The 23,766-nt window shown below is 36.9% G+C and overlaps 1 protein-coding gene across 2 annotated transcripts; it reads left to right on the forward strand.

The window, feature by feature from the left end:
* Positions 1-311: 311 nt before the first annotated feature.
* On the forward strand, positions 312-19,520 carry ARL14EP (ADP ribosylation factor like GTPase 14 effector protein). Of its 2 annotated transcripts, XM_059138667.1 has the most exons (5): positions 331-434; positions 6,030-6,088; positions 12,584-13,083; positions 15,081-15,208; positions 16,244-19,520. In XM_059138667.1, exons 3-5 carry the CDS (start codon positions 12,661-12,663, stop codon positions 16,470-16,472), a joined length of 780 nt encoding a protein of 259 aa, XP_058994650.1. In that variant the 5' UTR covers positions 331-434; positions 6,030-6,088; positions 12,584-12,660; the 3' UTR covers positions 16,473-19,520. The 2 variants fall into 2 exon arrangements, with proteins under 2 accessions (XP_058994640.1, XP_058994650.1); XM_059138657.1 differs by lacking the exon at positions 6,030-6,088 and having other exon boundaries at positions 312-434.
* The last annotated feature ends 4,246 nt before the right edge of the window (positions 19,521-23,766 follow it).

Raw genomic sequence — 23,766 nt, forward strand, 5'->3', positions numbered from 1 at the left:
CACCTCTCCAGGGATTAGAGGAGGGGGGTGCAAAAATCTGGCCTCGCGCAAGGGCGCCGAGCTTTGCGAACACAATCTAAGTCAGTTGAACCTGCATCTTATAAGAAATGGCCCCAGAGAGCTCCCAATTCCCTAACCTCAGAGCACACACACGGAGCCCACCGCTCAGCTAAGGTAGATTCTGAAGCAACCCTTGCCTCACGTTGCATCTTCCGCCAATTAACGCCGCCCCGCCCTTTCCGCCCTCCCGGGAGGCGGGCCAGGCTTGGGTCGCTCTAGGCTTCTCCCTCTTTATGGTAACGCTGAGCCTCTCTAGCTCTCATCCGCCCTCCTCTCAGTGGCAGCGCGGGGAGGTGAGGAAAAGCCGGCCGCCCAGTCCGCCCTACGTGAATGCGGGTGCAGCCCAAACTCCGCAGAGGAGAGCACGAGCTAAGGTGGGAGGGATTGCGGGGGAGGCTCTGGGAAGGGCGCGACCGGTCGGTGGAGGAGAGGGGGAGCCAGGGCCGGTTCATGGAGGTATGGAAGGAGAGGTGGGCGAGGAGGCCCGGACACGTGAGAGTGACTTCCAGCGGCTGGCTGGGGCCTCCCGCAGCCCGCCACCCTGCAGAGCGCCCGACTTGCCCTACTTCATCTGCGGGTCCCTTGTGTCAGGACCCAGCACAGGTTCTGTCGCATCTGTGCCCTCCGCGGGTTGGTCGCCTCTTTTCGGAAGACCGGGGGCCGGCAAAGCTGTGACTTAGGCTTGCGCTGCTTACTAGAGGGTAATTACGGCCTTGAACCTAGTTCGCGCCAGTTTCGTTTTTTTATTTCAATTTATTTTTTAGTGAGCACCTCCCTAGCCCTAGCTGTTCGGTTGAGGCCGAAGGCCGATCAGTATTCATTTTCCCATCCCTGTAGGATAAATACAATAAATGATCCTTAGATGTATGTGGGAGCTTGAAACACGACGTGGCTGACAGCTGGGGGCGTCATGCTTGTGCCCACCGTGCTGCTGAGGTGGGAGTAATTGTGCAGCATCCTGCGGACCTGCTCACCCCGATTTGGAGAGATTCATCCTCCTCGGTGAGATTGTGGCAGTTTCAAAACGTGTATTCCAAAGACGCTGTTTACGAAGTGCTGGCGTTGATGCCAGAGAAGCCACGACTGTAACACAGGAACTGGGTGATTCCTTGACCTCACTGAGCTTAATATGTTATTGAAAGACCAACAGTACAGTTCCTCTTTGGCCTCAGGTGATGCGGAAAATATAACCATACAGCTCCTGCCTTCCCACAGCTGAGAATAGAGAAAAAGTCTTAATGCACCGTTAAATTGTTCTGCAGTCACAGAGAAGGAAGAACCTATTAGTAATAGCATTTGAGTAAGGCACACCAGATAGGCAAAAGACATGGTGCTGCCCCGAAAAATAAGTTAGCATTACCTGGCGCAGAAAGATCCGTGGGCTTTCCAAGCAGAGAAGAACCCTATAAAGTGAACTTTGCAGGTCATGTAGTTTGACCTAGAGCGTGTGGCGTATGAACAAGTAATGCCATGCTAGATGGTCCAGACTCTTGTTTTTTAGGAAGAGATGAACGTTTTTTCAAGGGAATGATTTAGAGTTTGGTTTCACGATCACTTACTCAACAACTGTAGTGTTAAGTATTGTTTGACGGTTTGGGCCACATCCAGAATCAGGTAGAATAAAGAGAACTTTGCTAATTTTTCTTGGTCTGGAAATAATCTCTCGGTTGTTGAAATCCCATTTCAGTTCTCTTTGGCCTTTAAAGACTAGAAGATTAGAGACAAATGACAAATCTGGAAGCCTGAAGGGTTTGCTAAATTGTTCCCCAAGTGATCTGAAAGTATGCTAGACAAAGCATTAAAAAATCTGAGGGGAGTACATTAGGTAAACCTAGAGTAAATCATTAGGGCCTGATTAAGAGGGGTTCTTCATATAAAGTAAAAGTAGTGTTTGTGGTTTTTTTTTTTTCCTTTTTTCCGTTAAGCAAGAACTTGAATGGTTTAACAGGCTCTGTGCTAGGCATGTAAGTAGAGCTCTTAAGTTTCAGTTTCATCATGTGTAAATGGGGATGGTCGTACTTCATTGTTGTCAAGATTAAAGAGATGATGTTTGTGCTTGGTGCTGTATCTGGCACTTACTAGCCTCAGGCAAATATTTAACCAAATATTTAACCAAATATTTTAAGTGGTACTATTGACTATATTTTGGTTTGTAATTCTTTACCTTCCTTGTTGGGCCTGACTCTTTGAGGATTAAAGACTATCTCCTTTGGCTCTTTACCCCTTCTAGTGTCCATTGACTTGTGTGAGTAAGTTAGTATTTGAAGATAATGGGTACAAAAAGTTGACAGTTGCAAGAGGCATGACGAGTATGTGTATGCCTATGACTAAAACTGCTGATGCATAAAGGAGGGGCAGATGATTGTTTTTCCCATTAAATAAGAGATAATCTGGGAAAATGCCTTGTAAATTTCTAAGACACTCTCCTGCCCCCCCGCCCCCAAAAGAAAAAAGGCATTTGTCATGAAAGGGAAAGACTCTTATTATAAGTTGACCTAAAAATTCAGCAAATTTCTTGTTTGGCTTAAATTTTCTCTAATGCTTTTTCCCACTAATTAGGAAACTGGAAAAGCTGTATTGAGGGAAACCAACATATTGGAAAATATTTTGGGAAATCTCCCTCTAAATTTTGGGAAGGAAAAAAAAAACTTATCTTTCCCTGTTATGTTAGTGGCAGTGATGGCTGTGGTGTCCTGTTTCAATCCTGTAGGTGCCCTGCAGTAATGTCCTAGACCTTGTGTTACTAGGAACGCTTGTTAGTGTGATTTCCTTATATGAGCATGCTCAGATATATCTAGCCTGCCTGCCTTAGAGTTTGGTAATGGATAGCAAGTGATAATGCTTAAAAGCTTATTCCATAGAATCCAAATATATACATGTATAAATTTTATTTTTTTAAGATTTTTATTTATTTATATGAGAGTGAAAGGGGGAGGGAGAGGGCACAAGTGAGGGAAGGGGCAGGGGCAGAGGGAGAAGAGGACTGAGCGGGAAGCCTGACAATGAGCAGGAAGCCTGACGATGAGCTCAATCCTAGTACCCTGAGATCGTAAGTCTAGCCGAAGATATACACTTAACTGACTAAGCTACCCAGGCGCCCCCCATATGTATAAATTTTAAATTATTAAAAAACAAAAAACAAATTCATAGAACAGATTGGTGGTTGCCAGAGGAGGGGGGTGAACAAAATGGCTGAAGGGGGTCGAAAGGTACAAACTTAACAGTTATAAAATAAATAACGGAATGTAATGTAAGCATAGTGACAATAGTTAATAACACTGTGTTGTATATTTGAAAGTTGCTAAAGAAGTAAATCTTGAAAGTTCTCATCAGAAGAAAAAAATTTGTAACCATGTGGTGATGGATGTTAACGACTTACTGTGGTGATCTTTCATAATATATGCAAATGTCGAATCATTACCTTGTACACCTGAAACTAATAATGTTACATGTAAATTATACCTCAATTTAGAAAAAAAAAAAAAAAAAAAACTTCTTTCTTGAGTTTGCAGTGTTCAAGTCACACAAGGAACAAATAATTTTATTTACTACCTAAGGTGGTAGAAGTAAAACAAGGGGTCTAATCTATTCCACACTTATTACCTTGTCTTTTGACTCTTCTAGAGTGCTATAAGAATATTAAATGTTAATTTTAGAATCAGAAAACATACTATATTTAGGCACTGAATAAAATGTTGGCAACCCTAAAGCACCAGAAACCCAAAATGCAAAAAAATTTTTAGGGATTTTTCAAATAAAAAAAAAAATCCAGAATTAGTAAAGACTTTATTTGAAAGGGTTATGCACATAGGGGAAAGGGAACTATTGCAATGGAGAAAATTCTCAAATCAAAAGATCTACGGGCATCTCAAGGGAAGAGTAAAGGTTGCTAGAAGAGACACCTTGATTGGATTACAGATTCTAGAATGTTTTGCCCTGAGGCCAGCCTCTTTTCTGGAGGAGTTATTTTGGGCCCTGGTTGAGGGTGGACCAAAGTTCTGGGACTTGGGGGGCAGGAGAGATACTTAAAATATAGCTAACAGTTGGTCACTTTTGACATGAAGTTAAAGTTAACAGATTTATAGGGGCGCCTCAGTGGCTCGGTAAAGCAGCAGACTTTTGGTTTCCACTCAGGTCATGATCTCTGGGTTGTGAGATAGAGCCTGAAGCCCCCCATTGGCCTCCCCACTCAGTGGGGAGTTGGCTTTCCCTTTCCCTCTGTTTTCCACTGGCCCATGTGTGCTAAACTGTGTGTGGTCATACCCTCTCTCTCTCTCTCCCTCTCCTTTCTCTCTCAAATAAACAAATAAATCTTTAAGATTGACAAATTTATAACTGAGTCAAAGAATCTTTCCTAGTCATCTGTAAACAAGGGAGTATCCTCAGAGTCTTGTAAAAGCCATTAGGAGAGGAATGGAAGGTTTCTTTGACCATGACTCTTAAAGAATCACAAACACAGGTTCCAGATAAAATTAACTTCTCAAAAGGCATTTTTGCTATTTGAAATGGAAAATAAGTATACAAATAAAATTCGCCCACACCTCTAGAGGAAGGCCTTAGGAGACTTAGTGACTAATTAAGTATTAGTATTTATAAATCCTACTTTACTAGGTGTAGTTGAAAAAAGTACTTGAAGACCTAGATCTCATTTTTATCATAGTAAAAATCTTCCCAAAGGTGGGGCAAAAGAACTAAATTAAACAGGTCTAAATGAATGCATTTGAGGTTTTTCATTTGTTACTGGTTTTCATCTTACCCATTAAAAAGCAGTACTTTTTTTTCTTCTTCCATGATGAATACTAAATATTTTACTGGTAAAAGTGATTAGCTAAAGCAAATTAATCTCTTGCTATGTTTAAAAGAATTTTACACACACACAAAGTTCCACAAAAAGAGGGGGCAGAAGTAAAATCATGACTGTCGCACACATTGTGAAATTATGAACACACAGATTTTGTTTCCCTTACTAATGAGGGAACTGGTAAGATGTTATAACCAGTTTAAATGACAAAAGAACAGACATATTTCTTGATCAGGAATATTAAAATAAATGAGCACATGGAGGCAAAATGGTCTTCTACAGTGGGCCAGGGAATCCATTGAAACTCCCATTAGACAGAAGTTACAAGAATATAGACAAGAATTGCATTTGCCTTGCTAACCTTTACAGTTGTCAGCTCTGAAATAGTGGAAGCAAGGCAGTGGAAGACCCACAGCTCTTGTAATCAGAACGTGAAAACCTTGACATCTCTGCTTTCAACAATGCATAGTTCTCTATACATCTGTTTTATCAAATTTATGACTCTCCTCCCTTCATAACCTTCCTTAAATGTCAGACTTCCTGGAAGGCAAGTTCATGTGTGAGTGTGTATTTTCCTTTTTTAAAAAATACACTTTACAAATATGGAAATGTTTGGTTAATATTCTCTTAACTGAATTACCTAAAGCAGTGGATCTCAAACATATGCTTACATATAACCTGGGGATTTTTTTTTTTTTTTTTAATATGGATCCTGATTCAGTAGGTCTATGGTCCATACTGAGATTCTTCTTTTCTAATAGGTTCCCAGCTGATTGTGAAGTACTGGTTCGTAGACAGTGAATAGTAGGGCATTTCTGATTGTTAATTAAGAAAGGTGTTAGATTAATCATTACATCATTACCTGGAGAACATTGCATCATACAGGTGAAGACAGCAAAATGAAGCTATTGGATTGTCACTTGAAGAAAATAATAAATATTCATTGTGGCCACATTGCTAGAACATAGACCAAAGCTAGGAAAAGAAGTTGCTGGGAAACAGATCCAAGGAGCTCTACAGCAGAACTTTAGGGAAGGAAGACAGAAATAAGGGCATTGAGTAATACAACAGGGGAGGAGCAGCCAGAGGCTGTAATTTTTAGAAGGCAGGCAGTAACCACTGGCTGAAATTTTGTGCACCTTGAGCTAACCTGACTTTTTTCCTTTAGCCCTGCGTTAACTGTGCATGAACAAATTGCATAATAGTAGATCAGGAAACAAACTTAAGGTAAGACTTTAAGCAGTAAGACTTCATTAATTCAGGTGTATACCTTTTACTATGACAGTTTTAAATGAGTGGTACAGTTGTGCCATTGAGTTTTATCAGTGTGGAAAATTTATTTTTTTTTACTGTAATTGGAAGTTTACCTTCTGTTAGGACATTTTAATTTTAAACTGAACAGGTCCTGTGATCTATTAGTGGGGAGTTCAGCTTTCTTTTAGCAACAGGTAAGAAGTAGGGCATAATGTGAAGCTGATACCAAAGAAACATCTCTACTTACTGGAAGATGTAAAAAATTCATAGTACATGAGGTTACCAAATTTAGCAAATAATATGGGATGTGCATTTAAATTTGAAATTCAGACAAATACCAAATTACTTTTTAGCAGTATTTGGGATACAATTAAAATATATGCATTATCTAAAATTCATATTTAACTGAGCATACTGTATTTTACCTGGTAACTCTAATAGTAAATTTACTTTAACAGTGAGACCTGAGGAATGGCTGCTAATAAAATGGTATTGTGCAACAGTTTAATTCCTTCAAGTGTTCCTCCAAAAGTTCTAGTACTCAAAAGTGTGCCAAGAGCTCAAAATAGTTGGAAGCACCTGTTTACCAGAAGAGGATGTTTTCAAGAACTGATAGGGTCATGGTTAAGTTGAATTAAAAACACATTTAACACTGTACTCTCCAACTAGGAGTGCAGGTTCATAGTGATTTAAGGTTAATAAAAGAATTTATGCTGTTGTGGAAGATGTCCAAGCAAGTACTTACCAGAAAAAAAAATGATTTAGTAAGAGTTTAATCATATTTCTGATTTTATAAGGGAGATCACTTAAGTACACTGGCACAACTTAGAGTCTTGCTAATAAACTCATGAACTATGTAGTAATTTAGAAAAGATAAAAGGAAAGTAAACACATGAACAATTGCTTACTTGGTCTTTAGAGATTGCACTATTTCAGTGATCCTGCGGTACACATTCACTGGAATTTTTATTTCTTATTTTCATTTTGTTATTTAAATTTTAGTGAACATGCAGTGCAATATCGGTTTCTGGAGTAGAATTCAGTGATTCATCACTTACATATAACAGCCGGTGCTCATCACAAGTGCCCTCCTTAATACCCATCCCCCATCTAACCTACCTCCTACCGACCTCCTTCAATCAACCCTCAGTTTGTTCTCTGTCATTAAGAGTCTCTTATGGGTTGTTCCCTCTCCCTTTTTCTCCTTTCCCCCTTCCCATAGAGTTCATGAGTGAAATCATATGGTATTTGTTTTCTCTGAGTGACTTAATTTGACTTAGCATAATATACTCTAGCTCCATTCGTGTCATTGCAAATGGCAAGATTTTATTCTTTTTAATGGCTGTCAGTTTTTCATGTGCTGTCTGTTGTCTATATATCTTGCTTTTTGAAATGTCTACTTAAGTCTTTTGCTAATGTTAATGGTTTGTCTTTTTATTGTTGAGTTACAGTTTTTTTAATCTGGATGCAAGGATTTGGCTGATAAATACTGTTTGCGTATTTTCTCTAAATTTATGGCTTTCCTATTAATATTTGAAATTTTGACTTCCATTGAATAAAAGTAGTCTTTATGAAACCTAATTATCATGTTTTCTGTACGGTAATTGCTTTCCGTTTCCTGAGGAATCTTTGTCTACACAGCATCATAAATATGGGCTCCAGTGCTTTCCCCAGAAGTCTTTAGTTTAACTTTAGTGTTGAAGACTATGAACTATCTTGATTTTCATCTGTAGTGTAGGGTACTGGCCAATATTCATTTTTCTCATATGGATATCCATTTATTTCAAAGCCACTTGTTGAAAACCTGACTTTTCCCATAGGATTGGCTTTATACCTTAACCAGAAATCACTTGTGCATATAAATGGGTATATATCTCTTGGGTTTATATTTGATCCCACTGATATGTATATATCTGTCTTTAAGATGATTCCATACCAGGGCACCAGTCAACAAGTGTCTGCCTTCAGCTCAGGTCGTGATCCCAGGACCCTGGGATCAAGTCCCACATTGGGCTCCCTGTTCATCAGGAAGCCTGCTTCTCCCTCTCCTGCTTCCTCTACTTGTGTTCCTCTGTCGCTGTCTCTCTCTCTCTCTGTGTCAAATAAATAAATAAAATCTTTTAAAAAAAAAAAAGATGATTCCATACCATCCTGATTAGAGTAAGTCCATTCTGATTGGACTGGAAGGCCTTCCAGCTTTATTCTTTCTTATGGTTGTTTTGGATGTAGGAAGTCCTTTGTATTTCTGTGTAAATTTTAGATGAAGCTTATTAATTTATGATTATGATTGCATTGAATCTATAAATTAACATGAGGAGAACAGACAGTCAACCAGTTTTGTGTCTTGGGGTATGGTATATCTCACTATTTATTTTGGTCTTTTAAAATATTAACAAATTTTGTAGATGTTAGTGTAGAGACATTCCATGTTTTGTTAAAATTATTCCTGAGTATTTCTTAATTTAGTGACACTTTTTTTTTTTAAGATTTTATTTATTTATTTGACAGACAGAGATCACAAGTAGGCAGGGGGGGCGGGGGGGAGCAGGCTCCCTGCTGAGCAGAGAGCCCTATGCGGGGCTCTATCCCAGGACCTGAACTGAAGGCAGAGGCTTTAACCCACTGAGCCACCCAGGCACCCAATTTAGTGACACTTTTGATGGTTGTGACTTGTGGATTCTGTGTACTAAATTGTTTTTATGAATTTTTTGCCTATGTTCACTAGGAATTTTGGTCTTTTAAGTTATTTATTTATTTATTTATTTCCTCTTTTGGAATGTCCTTGGTCTTGTATCAAGGTAATACCTGCCTCAAATAAAATAAGTTGAGAATGGAGAAAAAAAAAATAAAAGGAAACTAAAGGAACAAATTTCCCAGTAGCCAAGGAAAAGAATTCCCTAGTGGGTAAAAATGTATTAGTTCTATGAACAAACAGAATTTCTAAAACAAATTTCAAAGTTCCTAGATGCTTTTCCTATTAAATATGGTCAAGGTAGTCCAAGTCTTTGAATGCTTAGAAATAATTTTATGTTCAGAAAATCACAGATCAGTGGCTACAAATTGGTGATAGTTATTACAAATGTAAGGAATCAAGCATCAATGAGAGAGAAAACATTAGGAGTTTCCATAATGTGTTAAGGAGGTTGTTAATCAAGTTTCTTTCTTTGTGTTGATTGTTAAGGTCAGAGCCAGACTTCTGTCCCATGTCTGTTATAGTACAGTACAGCATAGTTTGTTGTTTTATAACTGTATCTCTGGCTTCCTCTCTTCTATTCCTTCATTTATTTTAACCCACAATTCTGTTAAAAGAAATTTAATTATTTGTATAATACAAGCTATTTTATCTGATGCACTAGACACCACTACTAGGAAGTTAAATTTTAAAAGTTGGTTGAAATAGAATAAAAATATATAAATATGCTCCATCTTAATTAGCTTTTAAACATTTTAGGTTAAAAATATCCAGTGACATTTTGAACTTTAGATTATATTCTATTTTTTAACTTTTTAAATATAGTATTTTAACTGAGAACAGATATATATGTATTCACTATTTTTTATTACATGAGACCAGAGTCATCTTTGTATGTGGTTTTATATGATTCTGGTTTTTTTCTGAAGAAAACGCTGGGAAGTATCTAAGCTTTCTAACCAGTTTTGTTTGTTTGTTTGTTTGTTTTTTAATATGGAGCAAAGTTTAAAAAAACACTTGCGAAATAGCAGAATCCTAGCTATTTCAACACTCTGCCACCACCCAGATTTCAGTGGTTCACATATATTTTCAATACTTTTTTTTCCTACTGACTTGTATTTGTGACTTTTTCCTTAAGAATTCAACTTAGTTGGGGCACCCGGGTGGCTCAGTGGGTTGAGCCTCCACCTTCGGCTCACGTCATGGTCCGGGGTTCTGGGATGGAGCCCCTCATCAGGCTCTCTGCTCCGCGGGAAGCCTGCTCCCCCGGGAGCCTGCTCCTCCCTCTCTCTCTGCCTGCCTCTCTGCCTATTTGTGATTTCTGTCTGTCAAATAAATAAATAAAATCTTTTAAAAAAAAAAAAAAGGAATTCAACTAAGTTTTTGTATTTGCTTTGAAAAATATTTATGAAAACTTTTAGATGGAAAGTACAGAAAATAATGAAAACACTGTGTACATGCCTTCAATTTAATCTTCCATAAATCTCTTTTTTAAAAGTTTCCTTCCTCCTTAGAAATATGTGTACCACAGAGGTACCTGGGTGGCTCAGTGGGTTAAAGCCTCTGCCTTCAGCTCAGGACATGAGCTCTCTCTCTTCCTGCCTCTCAGCCTACTTGTGATCTCTGTCTGTCAAATAAATAAATAAAATCTTTAAAATTAAAAAAAAATATATGTATACCACAAAATTGTTATTTATTACTCAAGTATATTTTAGCATGGTTCTTATTTTCATCTATAAACCATGCACGCTATTTTGTGTGTTTAAAATTTTACATAAATGTATTCTTTTACAACTTTTTCACTTAGGATTATCTTTAAGATTTATCCATGGTGATTCCTATAATTCCTGTGGTTAACTGTCCTATAGAAGTGTTGAGTAATCCATGGTTTCTCGTCCTTAAAATTAGGTAATTTCCAGCTTTTCACTGTCAAAGACAGTAAATGCTCAAATGTAAATACACAGTGCTCAAAGACAATAAATACACAAAAGTCCTTGTGCTCTTTTGGGACATTTATTTTTTTGGCAGACATCTAGACCAGAAAGTACAAGGTCCTGGGATGTGGACTTGTTTAATTTTGTGAGAAATTGCCAGAAAGACTCTGAAGCAGTTAGAGTTTACATTCCTGTCAATGTATAAGGAGCATGTAAGAGTTGGCCACATTTTAACCAGCACTAGGTTATCAGATTTTTAAAATTTTGCTCAGCAAGTGTTTGAGAAATGGTATTCAGTTTGCGCCTTTTTTTTAAAAAATAACTATAAAGGTTGAACATCTTTGCATGCATTTATTGGCTGTTTTGTTCTCTTCCTTGAGTTGAGTATCTGTATTTGCTTAGTTTTTTTTTTGTTGTTGTTGTTGTTGTTGTTTAAGATTTTATTTATTTGAGAGAGAGAGAGGAAGAGAATCATGAGCCAGGGGAGGGGGGGGGAGGGTGCACAGGGAGAGGGAAAAGCAGACTACCCGCTGAAAGGTAGCCCAAAGCGAGGCTGGATCCCAGGATCTTGGGATCATGTCCTGAGCAAAAGGCAGACCTTAACTAACTGAGCCACCCAGGTGCCTCTGTTTGCTTAGTTTTCTAATGGGTTCTTTGTCATTTTCTAATTGATCTGTAAATGTCAGAATTTTTAATGTATATTTGGGATAATAATCCTAACCATAGCTTTCAAGTGTGGCTGTTTTTCCTCCTTTAGATTTATAAGGAAATGTTTAATTTTGACATATAATCAAATGTATCCATCTTTTCCTTTGTCTTGTTTGAGACATTCTCTATCCCAATGTTGCAAAGTCTTCCGTGTTTTCTTAGAAACATTAGTACAGTTTTTCTTTTCTTGTTCCATTCTTGAATCCATCTGGAGTTGATTTTTGTGAGAAAGAGATCTTAGTCTTGTCTTTTTCCATGTGGTTAGCTGCTTACCCCCTAATATTTCATTCAGTCTTTTCCCCATTAATGCACAGTACCCACTGATTTTATAAAATCACATGTCATATACTACACCAAGCCCGCATCTTTTTATGGATCTATTCGTCTATACTATTCTACATTTGTCTATACTACTGTTATACTAAACACCACACTTTTAATTATAACAGCTTTATGGCAAATAAATACCCAACTTTGTTTTCCTTCAAGGCTATCTTGACTGGATTTTTACTCATCCATATAAACCAACTGCTGAATTCCAAAGGGGAGTGGGTGGAATACCTGCTGGGATTTGACTGGAATAATATTGAATTTACAGATAAATTCCCAGGGAGTTTATATGCCTCAGTAAGATTTCCCATGATTAATTTCTACATTTATTTAGGAGATCCTTTTTGTATTTTTGTTTGATGATTTTCTCCGTAAAAGTCTTGCATGTCTTTTGTAGGATTGATTTTGTAAGGTCTCTTAATGTTTTAGGTTTCCAGCATCATTGTTGAATTACCTAACTAGTTTTAATAGCTCATCTGTTGAACCTTTTGTATTTTCTGTGTAGATATTTATGTCATCTTGAGTAGTACTTCTTCTTCTCAATCCCTGTTAATACAATGTTAAGTGGAAGCTTTAATACAGTGTTAAATAGCAGGTATTCTTTTGTAATCTAACTTTAGAGGGAATGCTTCTAATGTTTTATGATTAAATAATGTTTACTGTAAGCTTTTGGTGAATGTCTTTCTAGTCCTTGCATGCTAAGAGTTTCTTTCTTTTAAATAAGTGTGGAATTTTATCAAATGCCTTTTCAGTTTCCCAGATAAAAATTTTGCAGCACAAATCTGACTTCAGTGTTTTCTCTAGGGCAATCAGCACATGACCTACTAGAGAGCGATCCCGAAACAAAATCAAGCAGGGGAAATTTGCTGGAATCCAGAGTGATGGATCCATGTTCAGTTGGAGTTCAGCTTCGTACCACAAACGAGTGCCATAAAACCTACTACACTCGTCACACTGGTTTCAAGACTTTGCAAGAATTGTCATCAAATGATATGCTTTTACTTCAACTTAGAACTGGAATGACACTTTCTGGGAACAATACCATTTGCTTCCATCATGCAAAAATTTACATTGACAGATTTGAGGATTTGCAGAAGTCATGTTGTGACCCATTTAACATACACAAAAAACTAGCCAAAAAAAATTTGCATGTAATTGACTTAGATGATGCCACTTTTCTGAGTGCAAAATTTGGAAGGCAGCTTGTACCTGGTTGGAAGCTTTGTCCAAAATGTACACAGATAATCAATGGAAGTGTGGATGTTGATTCTGAAGACCGGCAGAGAAGAAAACCTGATTCGGATGTATGTATAGCATTCATTTTTTTCCTGCTGTCTTACTTTCACAGTGTGCGGTTTTGTCGAATTGTAAAGAAATAATATTTATGTTATTATTTATTATACTAATTATGAATTAAAGCTGGGGAGGTAAAAATAAATGGTGTTTATAAATATTTCTGTATACCCGGACTGGATAATAAAATAAGCTTGAGAATGGAAGAGAATGGAATAGCGTATTATGTCCAAGACTCCAGCTATAACTCCTAGGGCTAAGATGTTGAGGGTGGCTTTTAGAACATTCTGGTAAAGCCAGGACTTAATTGTTATCTTAGTTTCTTTTCTAATACCAAAGTAACTCAGTGAGACCTGCCAGCCAGTGAGGATCTGTATAGCAAAATGAATTCCCCTTTTATATGAAGGACTTAAAAATGACCACTTTAAAATGAACACCAGAGAAGTGATTTGCAATAATTGTTTCTTCAACCTTTCTTTCTCCTTTGGCACAATTACCATTTTTGTTTGGGTTTTTTAGTTGCTTGTGAGTTTCCATTGCTTCTAGCTCTGAGTTCTTATTTGCTAATTTAAGAACTCCCTATGGTCAAAAAGCATATATTTTTACATTGTAAATACTAAATATTTATAACTCCCTTTTTCACATTCCTACGTTTTGATTATTTAACTATATGAGAAAAAAACTGAGATTTCATAAAGCTATCTTTGGTGTAGAACAAAGACAAGTATATCAAAGGAGCATTTCTCAAAATTTCTACTTATAACCAATTTATAATTCTTGCTGCTGGGATATTTTTCTCAATTTCCTCCTTTTCATTATATTAATAAGCCAAATTAAAAGATAATTAAAATTTTAAATTATATGTAGTGCTTCCCTTTTGTTCACCCCTCAGAGGCATATCTCTAGGACCCAGTGTTCTCTTGCAGTTCATACTAGGTTCTTGCTGCTGTCACTTTAGAGTTTTGTCCATTTCATTTATTTGTTGCTCTTGTCGAATATATCACATAAACTGTTTTTTTCCCCAAATTGTGAATCATTAATTCATTATATATGTATAATACTATAGAATATTATATATATAAATATATTTATATATTATTTATATGATATATATAGAATTCATTATAATAATGATGGTTAAATTCCTAACCATCAAAATTTTGTTTTACCAAAGCTTTTTAAAAAGATGATAATACTATTTCAGAACTTGAAACCATATTACCTCTCTGCTTTTAAAAATATATAAAATAAAAATTAAAAAATTAAATAAAAAATTTAAAATTAAATATATATAAAGTAGAACCTTTCCTTAAGAACTCAAGATCATATTAGGAACCTCAGTTTTGGTTTATTTATTTATTTATTTGTTTATTTTCAAAGATTTTTTTTATTTATTTGAGAGAGAGACAGTGAAAGAGAGCATGAGCGAGAAGGTCAGAGAGAGAAGCAGACTCCCCGTGGAGCTGGGGCTCAGGATCATGACCTGAGCCAAAGGCAGTCATCCAACCAACTGAGCCACCCAGGCATCCCAGTTTTGTTTTTTTTAAAAGATTTAATATTTTTTAAGTAACTTCCAGACCCAACATAGGGCTCGAACTCAGCACCCCAAGATCATACATATACTTGAGTCATACATATACTCCACTGCCAGGTGGCCCAGGAACCTCAGCATTATGCCAATGGGTTATACAGCAGTTTTTCTTTGTTTTCTCCCATCTCAGCAACAGCCATTGCAGTTTTTACCATGCCTATTGCCCCTCCTGATATGCCAGAGACTAAAATTAGGTAATGAAAATATTACAACTAAATTAACCTATAAACTTCGAATATTGTCTAGGGCTGTATAAAGTTTGCACTTGGGCTCTAAAACCTTTTTCTTATTTTTTTTTGTGAATTCCAGACTGTCCTTCAGATTAAGGAATAATCTGGATTAACATTAAGTTAAATATTAATCTCTTCATGGTAGATTGTCAAGATTTGAGTTGAAAATTTGTTTACCTTTCTTCAGGGAAGAACTGCAAAAGCTTTGAGGTCATTGCAGTTTGCAAACCCAGGGAAACAAACTGAATTTGCTCCAGAAACTGGTAAAAGAGAAAAAAGAAGGCTCACAAAAAATGCAGCTGCTGGTTCTGACAGGTAGGCTCTGTGTTCACTGAAGACCTATTAACTTGCTGCTTCAGATGGAGTTGTATTGCTTCACTATTTTAAGTTTTGAATTTTCTGGGTAGATGTTTTAAATTAGAAGATCTAGGATTAGTAAGAATATCCAAGGACTGCATAAAAATCAAGGCATCCCTTTCAACTCTAAAAATTTATTTTTAAGAAAGAGTCAACAAAGTGAACAAGTTAACATTTTTGGCATGAGAATTCAAATTTAAACATATTACACCTAAAACAATTTTTTAAAAGTATTGGTATTATATAATTGGTATATCACTTCTCTATGGGTGGCAGCCAAAAAGTCAATCTTAGAAGAATTCAAGGTTGCTTTTTATTTTTTACATGTCTGAAATAGAAACAGTTATGGTACAGTCAACAGAATGATTGAGAAAACTAAACTGTTTAGAATATGACTTTTTAAATTGAACATTTCTAAAGTACAGGTTGACAAAGAAATGTTAGTACAATCATTCAGAATTATTTTCTACATATGCCATTTATTCCATCTGTTAAGATTTTCCACTGAGTCATTTAATTGTTTTTAAGCCATATTTGCTAGAGTATATTAAAGAACAAGAAACGGATTAATTGCAGTATAAAAACAAGTAGGGTCATAGAAAGAGATTGGTAACCAACAGAATGTCCCACTATTAAGCTGCCATTCTCTGTTGTTGCTGTTAAGATAAGGGGATAATACTTCAAACAAATATATTTTTTGGAAATACTAAAGGAATGGACTGAGTTGACTTTTAAATGGACTTCTAGAAGCATATTCAGGCTTCTTGGATTTGTCTCCACACTTTAGAATGAGGTCTCTTCTCACAACAGAGTTCATTTACTACTAATTATAGTGTAGGCTTGAGTCTGGTAAGTTATGTACTAGTTTTGTAGGACATCATCCCTAATTCAAAATATTACACCTTAAATTTGTTTTCATTACCTTATTTTCAAAAACATGTTCAAAAATATTGTGTTTGGGAGGTATAATTCGTCTTGTGTTTTATTTTACAGACAAGTGATACCAGCGAAGAGTAAGGTCTATGATAGCCAGGGTCTCCTAATTTTCAGTGGAATGGACCTTTGTGACTGCCTCGATGAAGACTGTTTAGGATGTTTCTATGCTTGTCCTGCCTGTGGTTCCACCAAATGTGGAGCCGAATGCCGCTGTGACCGCAAGTGGCTGTACGAGCAAATCGAAATCGAAGGAGGAGAAATCATTCATAACAAACATGCTGGATAATTTGTGGTATCAAATTATGGGCTCTTTAAAGATGGCTTCTCTATTTCTAAAACTCTATCATCCTAAGATAAATTTTCAAAGTTGATTGCCAAATGACAGAGAATTTGAAAACCACCTCAACATACACTCACTGGGCACTAAAGTTGCATTTAGGGTGCTTTAAGATTCATTATCTGATGTAAATTTAGATGGGCTATTCCTCAGCAGTCCTCTTTAAGCCTGTCTGGGTCAGTGTTAACAAGGAGGCAAACAAAGACAGTCCTCCATTAACACAGTTCAAATTTCAGTTAGCACGGTCTGTACTGTGAGCAGTTAGGTGAAGTACAGACTTCCCTGATAGCACTTTGGTCCAAGGATCGTTATGTAACAGACGTGCTTCATCATCACTGACCAATCACAGTACTTCTCTCAAATTCTGCTAGTGATTAGTTACTGCACATCTGTCACTCAGTGCACTCACAGCAAAGCATGTGGTTGTGTTGTCTCCTTGTCACCCATGTGACATTTTGCAAAAGTAGATCATCAAAAGAGCTGGCCAACAAAGATAAAAATGAGTGAAGAAATGAAAAATGGTAATGCTAGATGTGAGATTTGAACTGAATGGTAAGTGGAGTTAGAAGAAATCACTGATGGGAATGTTGAGTCTCAGTATGCAGCTGAGGGAACCTCATGGAGACAAGCTTCATGTAATAAGGAAATTGGTGTGACGAGAAGGTTGAATAGGTCCCAGAGGAAGTGATGGTAAAAACTTCACGTTAAAGATTAGTTATTTTGCAACATTGAAAGTACAAATGATAAAATGGTGGAAACTGATCCAAACTTGAATATGACAGTTTGCAATGGCATAGAATAAATGCTTACTTAGTATCCTAAGTTAACAAAAAGGCAAGTACTGTTCAAACCCCTTTTGATTCGTTTTTTACAGTGAAATAATACTTTCTCAATGTTTCTGATGTTTTAAATTACAGTATACCAACATACTTTTTTACAGTGTTTTCAGGGGTTTTTTGTTTATAACTGAGTGAGTTTTTAATATTTTGACAGATTTTTTAAAGGTCACAGAATATTTTTCCCCCATTGATTATTAAGATTGCTTTGAATGGCTATTTTTTTATGGTCCTGCACTATTATGCAAGCTAAGGACTGTAGCTGAGAACAGTGTCCACCTACTACAGGAAAAATTAATTCTGATAAAACTAGGTGGTTGATTAAAAGTATTTTAAAAATGATCTACATATCTAAATGCTAAAATTTATCTCACAGTTTACCCTTAAAAAAAAAAAGCCTTAGTATTGTAAACCTTTCATTGTTTAGACCAGACGTTCTTGGTAAAAGTATGTTCTTGATAGAAAAATCTCATTCTTTGTATAAAGCATGGATAGCATGGATATACATATAATACATAAATAGGGATACATTGTATCGATGGTATTAAAGTTTTATGGGGTGGTAATTAGGATTAAAAGGCCTGAAAGCTGTAAGGGAGTAATAATGAGGGAAAAAAAGTTAGAGAAACACTGGTTGAGAGAGAGTATAAATTATTTGAAAAATGCATCTTAATGTACTGGTTTTTATGGGATTTGTATGGGTGCTGTTTGGAGGATGAGAGTGGGTGATAACTGGTCTTTTTTTAAGCAGCTACCTATCTGTCTAAAATCTTACCATCTAGGACATTGCCACTAAACTAGGTTTTTGCTTGGTTTTCCCTATATTAGAGTACTTTAGTTTAATCAGATGAACTTTTAGCAGTTTGAAATACTAGCCATTAAAACGAAATTTATACGACCAGTTTGATTAAATTGACTAGTAGAGGTTTATTTTTACTCCTGTATACTTCTGGTATCTGTTTACTTTGATGGAATGCCACTTTGAACCATGAAATTGTAATTAAGTTACAGTTGTCACTGGCCTAGTTATCAGGAGTATGGTTAGTAGGTATGGTTAATATCAATTCACATTTCAAAAGAGCACTGGCAAAAAGAATATTTTGGCTTTATATACTTAAATTGGATGCTAGATTTTTTTTTTTTTTCTGAATTAAGGAAAAATTTTGTTATAGAGGACACACAAACTTCTAATTTTATCTGAACATCTGGGTTCATTAGACATTAGTTGCATTACTGCCAGTGTTTTGTTGGTTCAAAGTAAGTATGATTTAGTATATTGCTTAAGCTATTCATAAGGGACAGATTTAAATCTTAGGTTTTTTGTTGTTTAAAACAAATATATTTTCAAAAGAATAAATGACTTTAAATTTCAAATTGTTTCTATTTCAGCATTCCTTAGTGGAACATTTCTGCATTATTTTTCAAAGATGGTAATAGTTAACTTAAGTTTCAAGGGTAAATTTCTTGAACAGTTTTGCTTTTATTTGTTCATTATACCTATTTAGGAAACTGGACTTTTCATGAGCATACACAATGTTTACAGAGAGAGGTATGTCTAATTTAGGGTACGCTATAATAAAAGCTGTGTTTGGGGAAAATTACATCATGAGTTCACTTACTATTTTTTAATACAGAATTATAGACATGCAGAATACAATTAAATTGTCTAGATTCTTTTTATATTTTGCCTAAGTATAGTTCCAGGTGACTAAATTATTTTCTGATACTATTAGTCTAACAAGTAGAAATAAAGTGATACAAACACTTCTGCTGTATATAGATCCTGCTGGAGAAGTTAATGTTAAGACCATAAAGATTGGTCTTACACAGTATTGGCCACAAATGTTAAAGTAAAAATGCATGTATATGTTTGAAGTAAATGGCATCCCATGTGATTCTATTCCTATTTCTTTTACAAGTATAAGAAAAATTTAGTTATCTTTGAAATATTATACTTGAGGGGCGTCAGGGTGGCTCAAGTCATTAAGTATCTGCCTTTGGCTCAGGTCATGATCCTGGAGTCCTGGGATTGAGCCCTGCAACAGGGTCTCTGCTCAGCAGGAAGCTTACTTCTCTCCCAGTCCCCCTGCTTGTGTTCCCTGTCTTACTGTGTCTCTCTGTGTCAAAGAAATAAATAAAATCTTTGGGGGGGGGGAAGAAATATTACACTTGAGATTCTTCTGTTTTAAAATGTTATATCTACTTCTTTATAACAAGCTGTTCTACCACCTGACAGAAAATTCTCCAGAAAAATGCATTAATGTCCTCTCGAATATTCCATGTTCATAACCCCTAAACACATATTGCAGAGCCCAGGTAATATGAGTGTTCTGTAAACAAACACACAAAAAGTTTGTTTTTTCTAACGGGAATGGCTGTCTGAAGTGTATGTTTGTTACATAACATGTTGTAGGTGAGTTTTGTTGGACAAAATCTGGGCAGCTCAGTTCTTTGAAAGAGCTGTTGCTGTGCTGAAAAGGCAGATGGATCCACTGTGGCCTCTCCTCCCCACCTATCCTGGGCCTGGGAACGATGTGTTTGGGAACAAGGTGCAGGTAATTGGAGATTTTCTGTTTACATTGCGAGTACCCTGAAAGAAATAGCTTAAGGTCCTTGGCCGACGTCTTGTGGCACTGCCTTAGTTTTTGCTGACATCTGCTGGTATCTGGATGTAAGTAAGCTCCGCTGCTGCTACTTAATGCTTAATCTCTTTATTAAACTGTGAACACGGGTAATTACATTGAAGTGGGATCTTTTAAAGAACCCTGGAAGTAGAAAGGTTTCTCTTTGTAACATTCTTAGGTCCCACCCGGCAGGACTCAGCCAGGTTTCTTTTTTTAGGAGTCTAAGGGAGGATAGGAAAGTACGCACGGGCACTTCTGGATTTCACTTATTTTTATAAAGTTGAGAGACTTGGAGAAAGTAACGCTTTTATCTACTTAGAAATTATCAAACACTCCATTGAACGTTTAGTTTGAAAGGCATAATAAATTCCTATAGAATTTATACCCCCAATTTTTAGATGATTTGTAATGGCATAGTTGTGAGGGTTGACTGCGAAGATGAAGGAGATTTACCAGATAAAATGTTACTAACGCAGTTGAGTTAGTAATACTGCATCTTGAAGTGCAGTTTGAAAGTATTTAATCACAGCCCTATCAATGGCACTTAAACTAAGTGTATTAATTTTTTTCCCCTTAAAGCCTTGAGGGAAAAATTTCTTTGTAAGACACTTAATGATTTTAAAACTTCAGTTTTCTTATTTCATATCACTGCAAGCAGACAACTGTTTAATTAAAGAGTTGGCCATAATATTCAGCTATGATTTTGAGATAAATGGCCTTATCAAAAGTAAAATGCTTACAAATACTTTTAGAATGTCTAAAGCCCTCCAGTACTCCCAACTTTGTTAGCTAATGCATGGTTTTCATTGTAAACACTCTGGATGATCCTTCTTTTACTCAGTTCTTTGTTCAGAGACACACTTTGAGGCAAGGGCACACTTCTTTAATAAAATAATATGAAAACTAGACCCGGGTCAGAGTTGCAGAATTTTTCTTTAAGAGAACTTCTCTAAAACCAGGATGGAAGCATACGGCCAATAAAAGGAAACAATTCAGCAGGTAAATACTGTCTCTGTAAGTATCCCTTTGTTACCAACAACGAATCAGTCACATTAAACAACTTCGGAAATACACATTAAATTTTGGTTTTAATTATATTTTGGTAGCCCAAGTTTGTGATTTAGACTTCAAGGTAGTATTTAGTTTTTGTTTGTTTGTTTTTTTTTAATTGAATCAGTTTAGTTGGTAGCATAAGATCAAGTAATGGTGGCAATACTGGTACCATGTGAGTGAGTTCTGCCAGTTTTTTGGTGAAGTATAAATTTAATCTTGACGTTGAGAGGTAAAACAGTTCGGGAATATTCAGTGAATTCTGGCATCATTAAGCGTTTTTAAGTAACAAACTCGTGCTTACCCAGAGGTTAGTTAACCTTTTCATTTGGACTGAACTTTCCCATTTTTCAGTTCAGCTTAGTATAGTGAAATCAGACCAGTCATTAAGGTTTTATTTATTATTTATTAGAAAGCACGGTGCAAGTACTCCCACCAGCAGGGGGAGGGGCAGAGGGAGAGAGAGAGAGGGGTTCTCAAGCAGAGCACTGAGCAAGGAGCCTGACAGAGGGCTCCATCTCATGACTGAGCTGAAACCAATAGTTGGATGCTTAACCTACTGGGCCACCCAGATGCCCCTAGATCAGTTATTAAAAGAAAACCTGGAGGGCCAGTCTGATGATCTGGAGAAAACTTGATCACTTGAGGTGGCTTTTTAGGAATTTTTTTACCTTTTTGGTAAAATTACCAACATGCTTTCGTCATTTATGACTTAGTGAAGGGGACTATGGAAAGAGCCCTTCTGCATAAAATATGGGCCCTACAATGTGGTGCATGCAAATAAGATGATTTTCCATAATATATAGCTTATGGCTTTTCTAAATTTGGCCACAAGACTTACCTATAGCAAATAACTGAAAGGGAAACATTCCCAAAGCTTTTCAGTAAAAGTTTCCAACTCATCCCCGGAAGTTAGAGTTGAATAAATGCTTAATTTGTCCTTGATGTCTTTTTGTATCAAAGAACTTCACATAGATTTAAGGGTCAGAGAACAGCTAAACATACCTAACAGACCAACCTTCCCAATGTGTGACATACCCACAGCCCAGGTTAGGGCCCTCAGACCCTTAGGAAAGGAAATGGCCCTAGGAGATTCTTACTCTGCATTTTGTTTTCCCCTGGTCCCAACTGGTTGACCTTGGTAAGAGACCTGAACCAAAGGAAGCCAGTTTGGCCAGCAAAGCTTACAAGTTAAGGGAACATCATCACTAAGTGATGAAAGAGTTGGAACCAATCAGATGCTCTCAAAATTTTAAACAAGGTAGAGGAGAAAGAATTCAGCGGTTTGTACAAGGGGAGATGAAAAGACCATTGCTAAGGCATGCTAGGGTTCTAGACCTACACTTGGAAGGCAATAGCTCTGGAAGCTGTCAGAGCTGCTGTCAGATTCCTTCGTCTGTTGTATCTTGTAAATACCCACTTGGTGAAACCTAGCCACAAAGTCAAGATTCCATAATTTTCATTATGTATCCTTGTAACAAACACTCGATTACTTAAGAAAAGCTTAATGAGTTCTTTCATTCGAGGAGTCTTACTAACAGACCCTTACTCTTCTCTTTTTTTTTTTTCTTTTTTTTTTTTTTTTTTTAAGATTTTATTTATTTGACAGATCACAAGTAGGCAGAAAGGCAGGCAGAGAGGGGAAAGGAAGCGGCTCCGCACTGGGCAGAGAGCCTGATGTGAGGTTTGATCCTAGGACCTTGGGATCATGTCCTAAGCCGAAGGCAGAGGCTTTAACCCACTGAGCCACCCAGGTGCCCCAACCCCTACTCTTCTGATTAAGAGACGTGAGAGTGGAGGTGTAGTGTTACACTCCTGCATGTGTTAGCATTGTGTCACTGGAGAACTCTAATTCGGTGTTTCTCAAATTTGTGCAACCATCAGAATCACCTGAAGGGCTTGTTAAACCACAGTCTGCAGTGCTAGGGTTGAACCCAGTTTCTGCTTTAGTTAAGTCTGGAGTAGGGACAGTTTGCATTTCTATCACATTTGTAGGTAAGGTTTGTAGGTGAGGTTGAAATGGCTAGTCTGGAAACCAAGCTTGAGGAACCACTGCTCTACAAGGGTGATACTCAGCTTTGGATGCACATAGGAGGAACCGGTAGAACATAAAAAAAAAAAAAATACCTTTATCTGGGCCTCACTCCCAGATATCTGGTTTAATTGGCCTGGGGTTTGACTTCAGCATTGGGAGGCCAACTCCCTTCTGGCTCAGTGTGGAGATCCCTCAGAATTCAAGTGGATTACTGGGATGGTTGATTTTCTGTGGCACCTCAGGTAGACGATGGTATCCAGTTTTTCATCAAACATCATTCTAGATTTGCTATGAAGGTATTTAGATCTGATTAACATACATATCCGACTTTTAGTTAAGCAGATTACCTTCCATAATGGGAGTGGCCATCATTCAACCAATTGAAGGTTTTAAAAAGATGGATGAACCCCAAAGAAGAATGAGTTCTGCCTCTGGACTGCCTTCAGACTCAAGCTGCATCGTCAACTCTTCCTTACACATTTTGGACTTGCCAGCCCCACAATCATGCGAACCAGTTCCCTAAAAAATCTGTGTGTGCCTTTCTGTGTGTCTCTCCCTGTCTCTTTAAATCTATACACACACACCTTCTTTCATTTCTCTGGAGAACCCTGGTTAATACAATAACCCAGTTAATCTCTATTCCAAATTGTTTCCCAGAAAGATCCTGGCTCTAAATCAGAGTGTGATTTCCTTCATTA

The sequence above is a fragment of the Mustela lutreola genome, chromosome 1 (assembly GCF_030435805.1).
Source record: "Mustela lutreola isolate mMusLut2 chromosome 1, mMusLut2.pri, whole genome shotgun sequence".
Taxonomy (NCBI): domain Eukaryota; kingdom Metazoa; phylum Chordata; class Mammalia; order Carnivora; family Mustelidae; genus Mustela; species Mustela lutreola.

Coding starts and splice junctions, on each gene's coding strand:
- ARL14EP (XM_059138657.1), top strand. CDS start 12,661: ATGGATCCATGTTCAGTTGGAGTTCAGCTTCGTACCACAAACGAGTGC. Junction 13,084..15,080: donor GAAGAAAACCTGATTCGGAT/GTATGTATAGCA, acceptor ACCTTTCTTCAG/GGAAGAACTGCAAAAGCTTT. Junction 15,209..16,243: donor GCAGCTGCTGGTTCTGACAG/GTAGGCTCTGTG, acceptor TTTATTTTACAG/ACAAGTGATACCAGCGAAGA.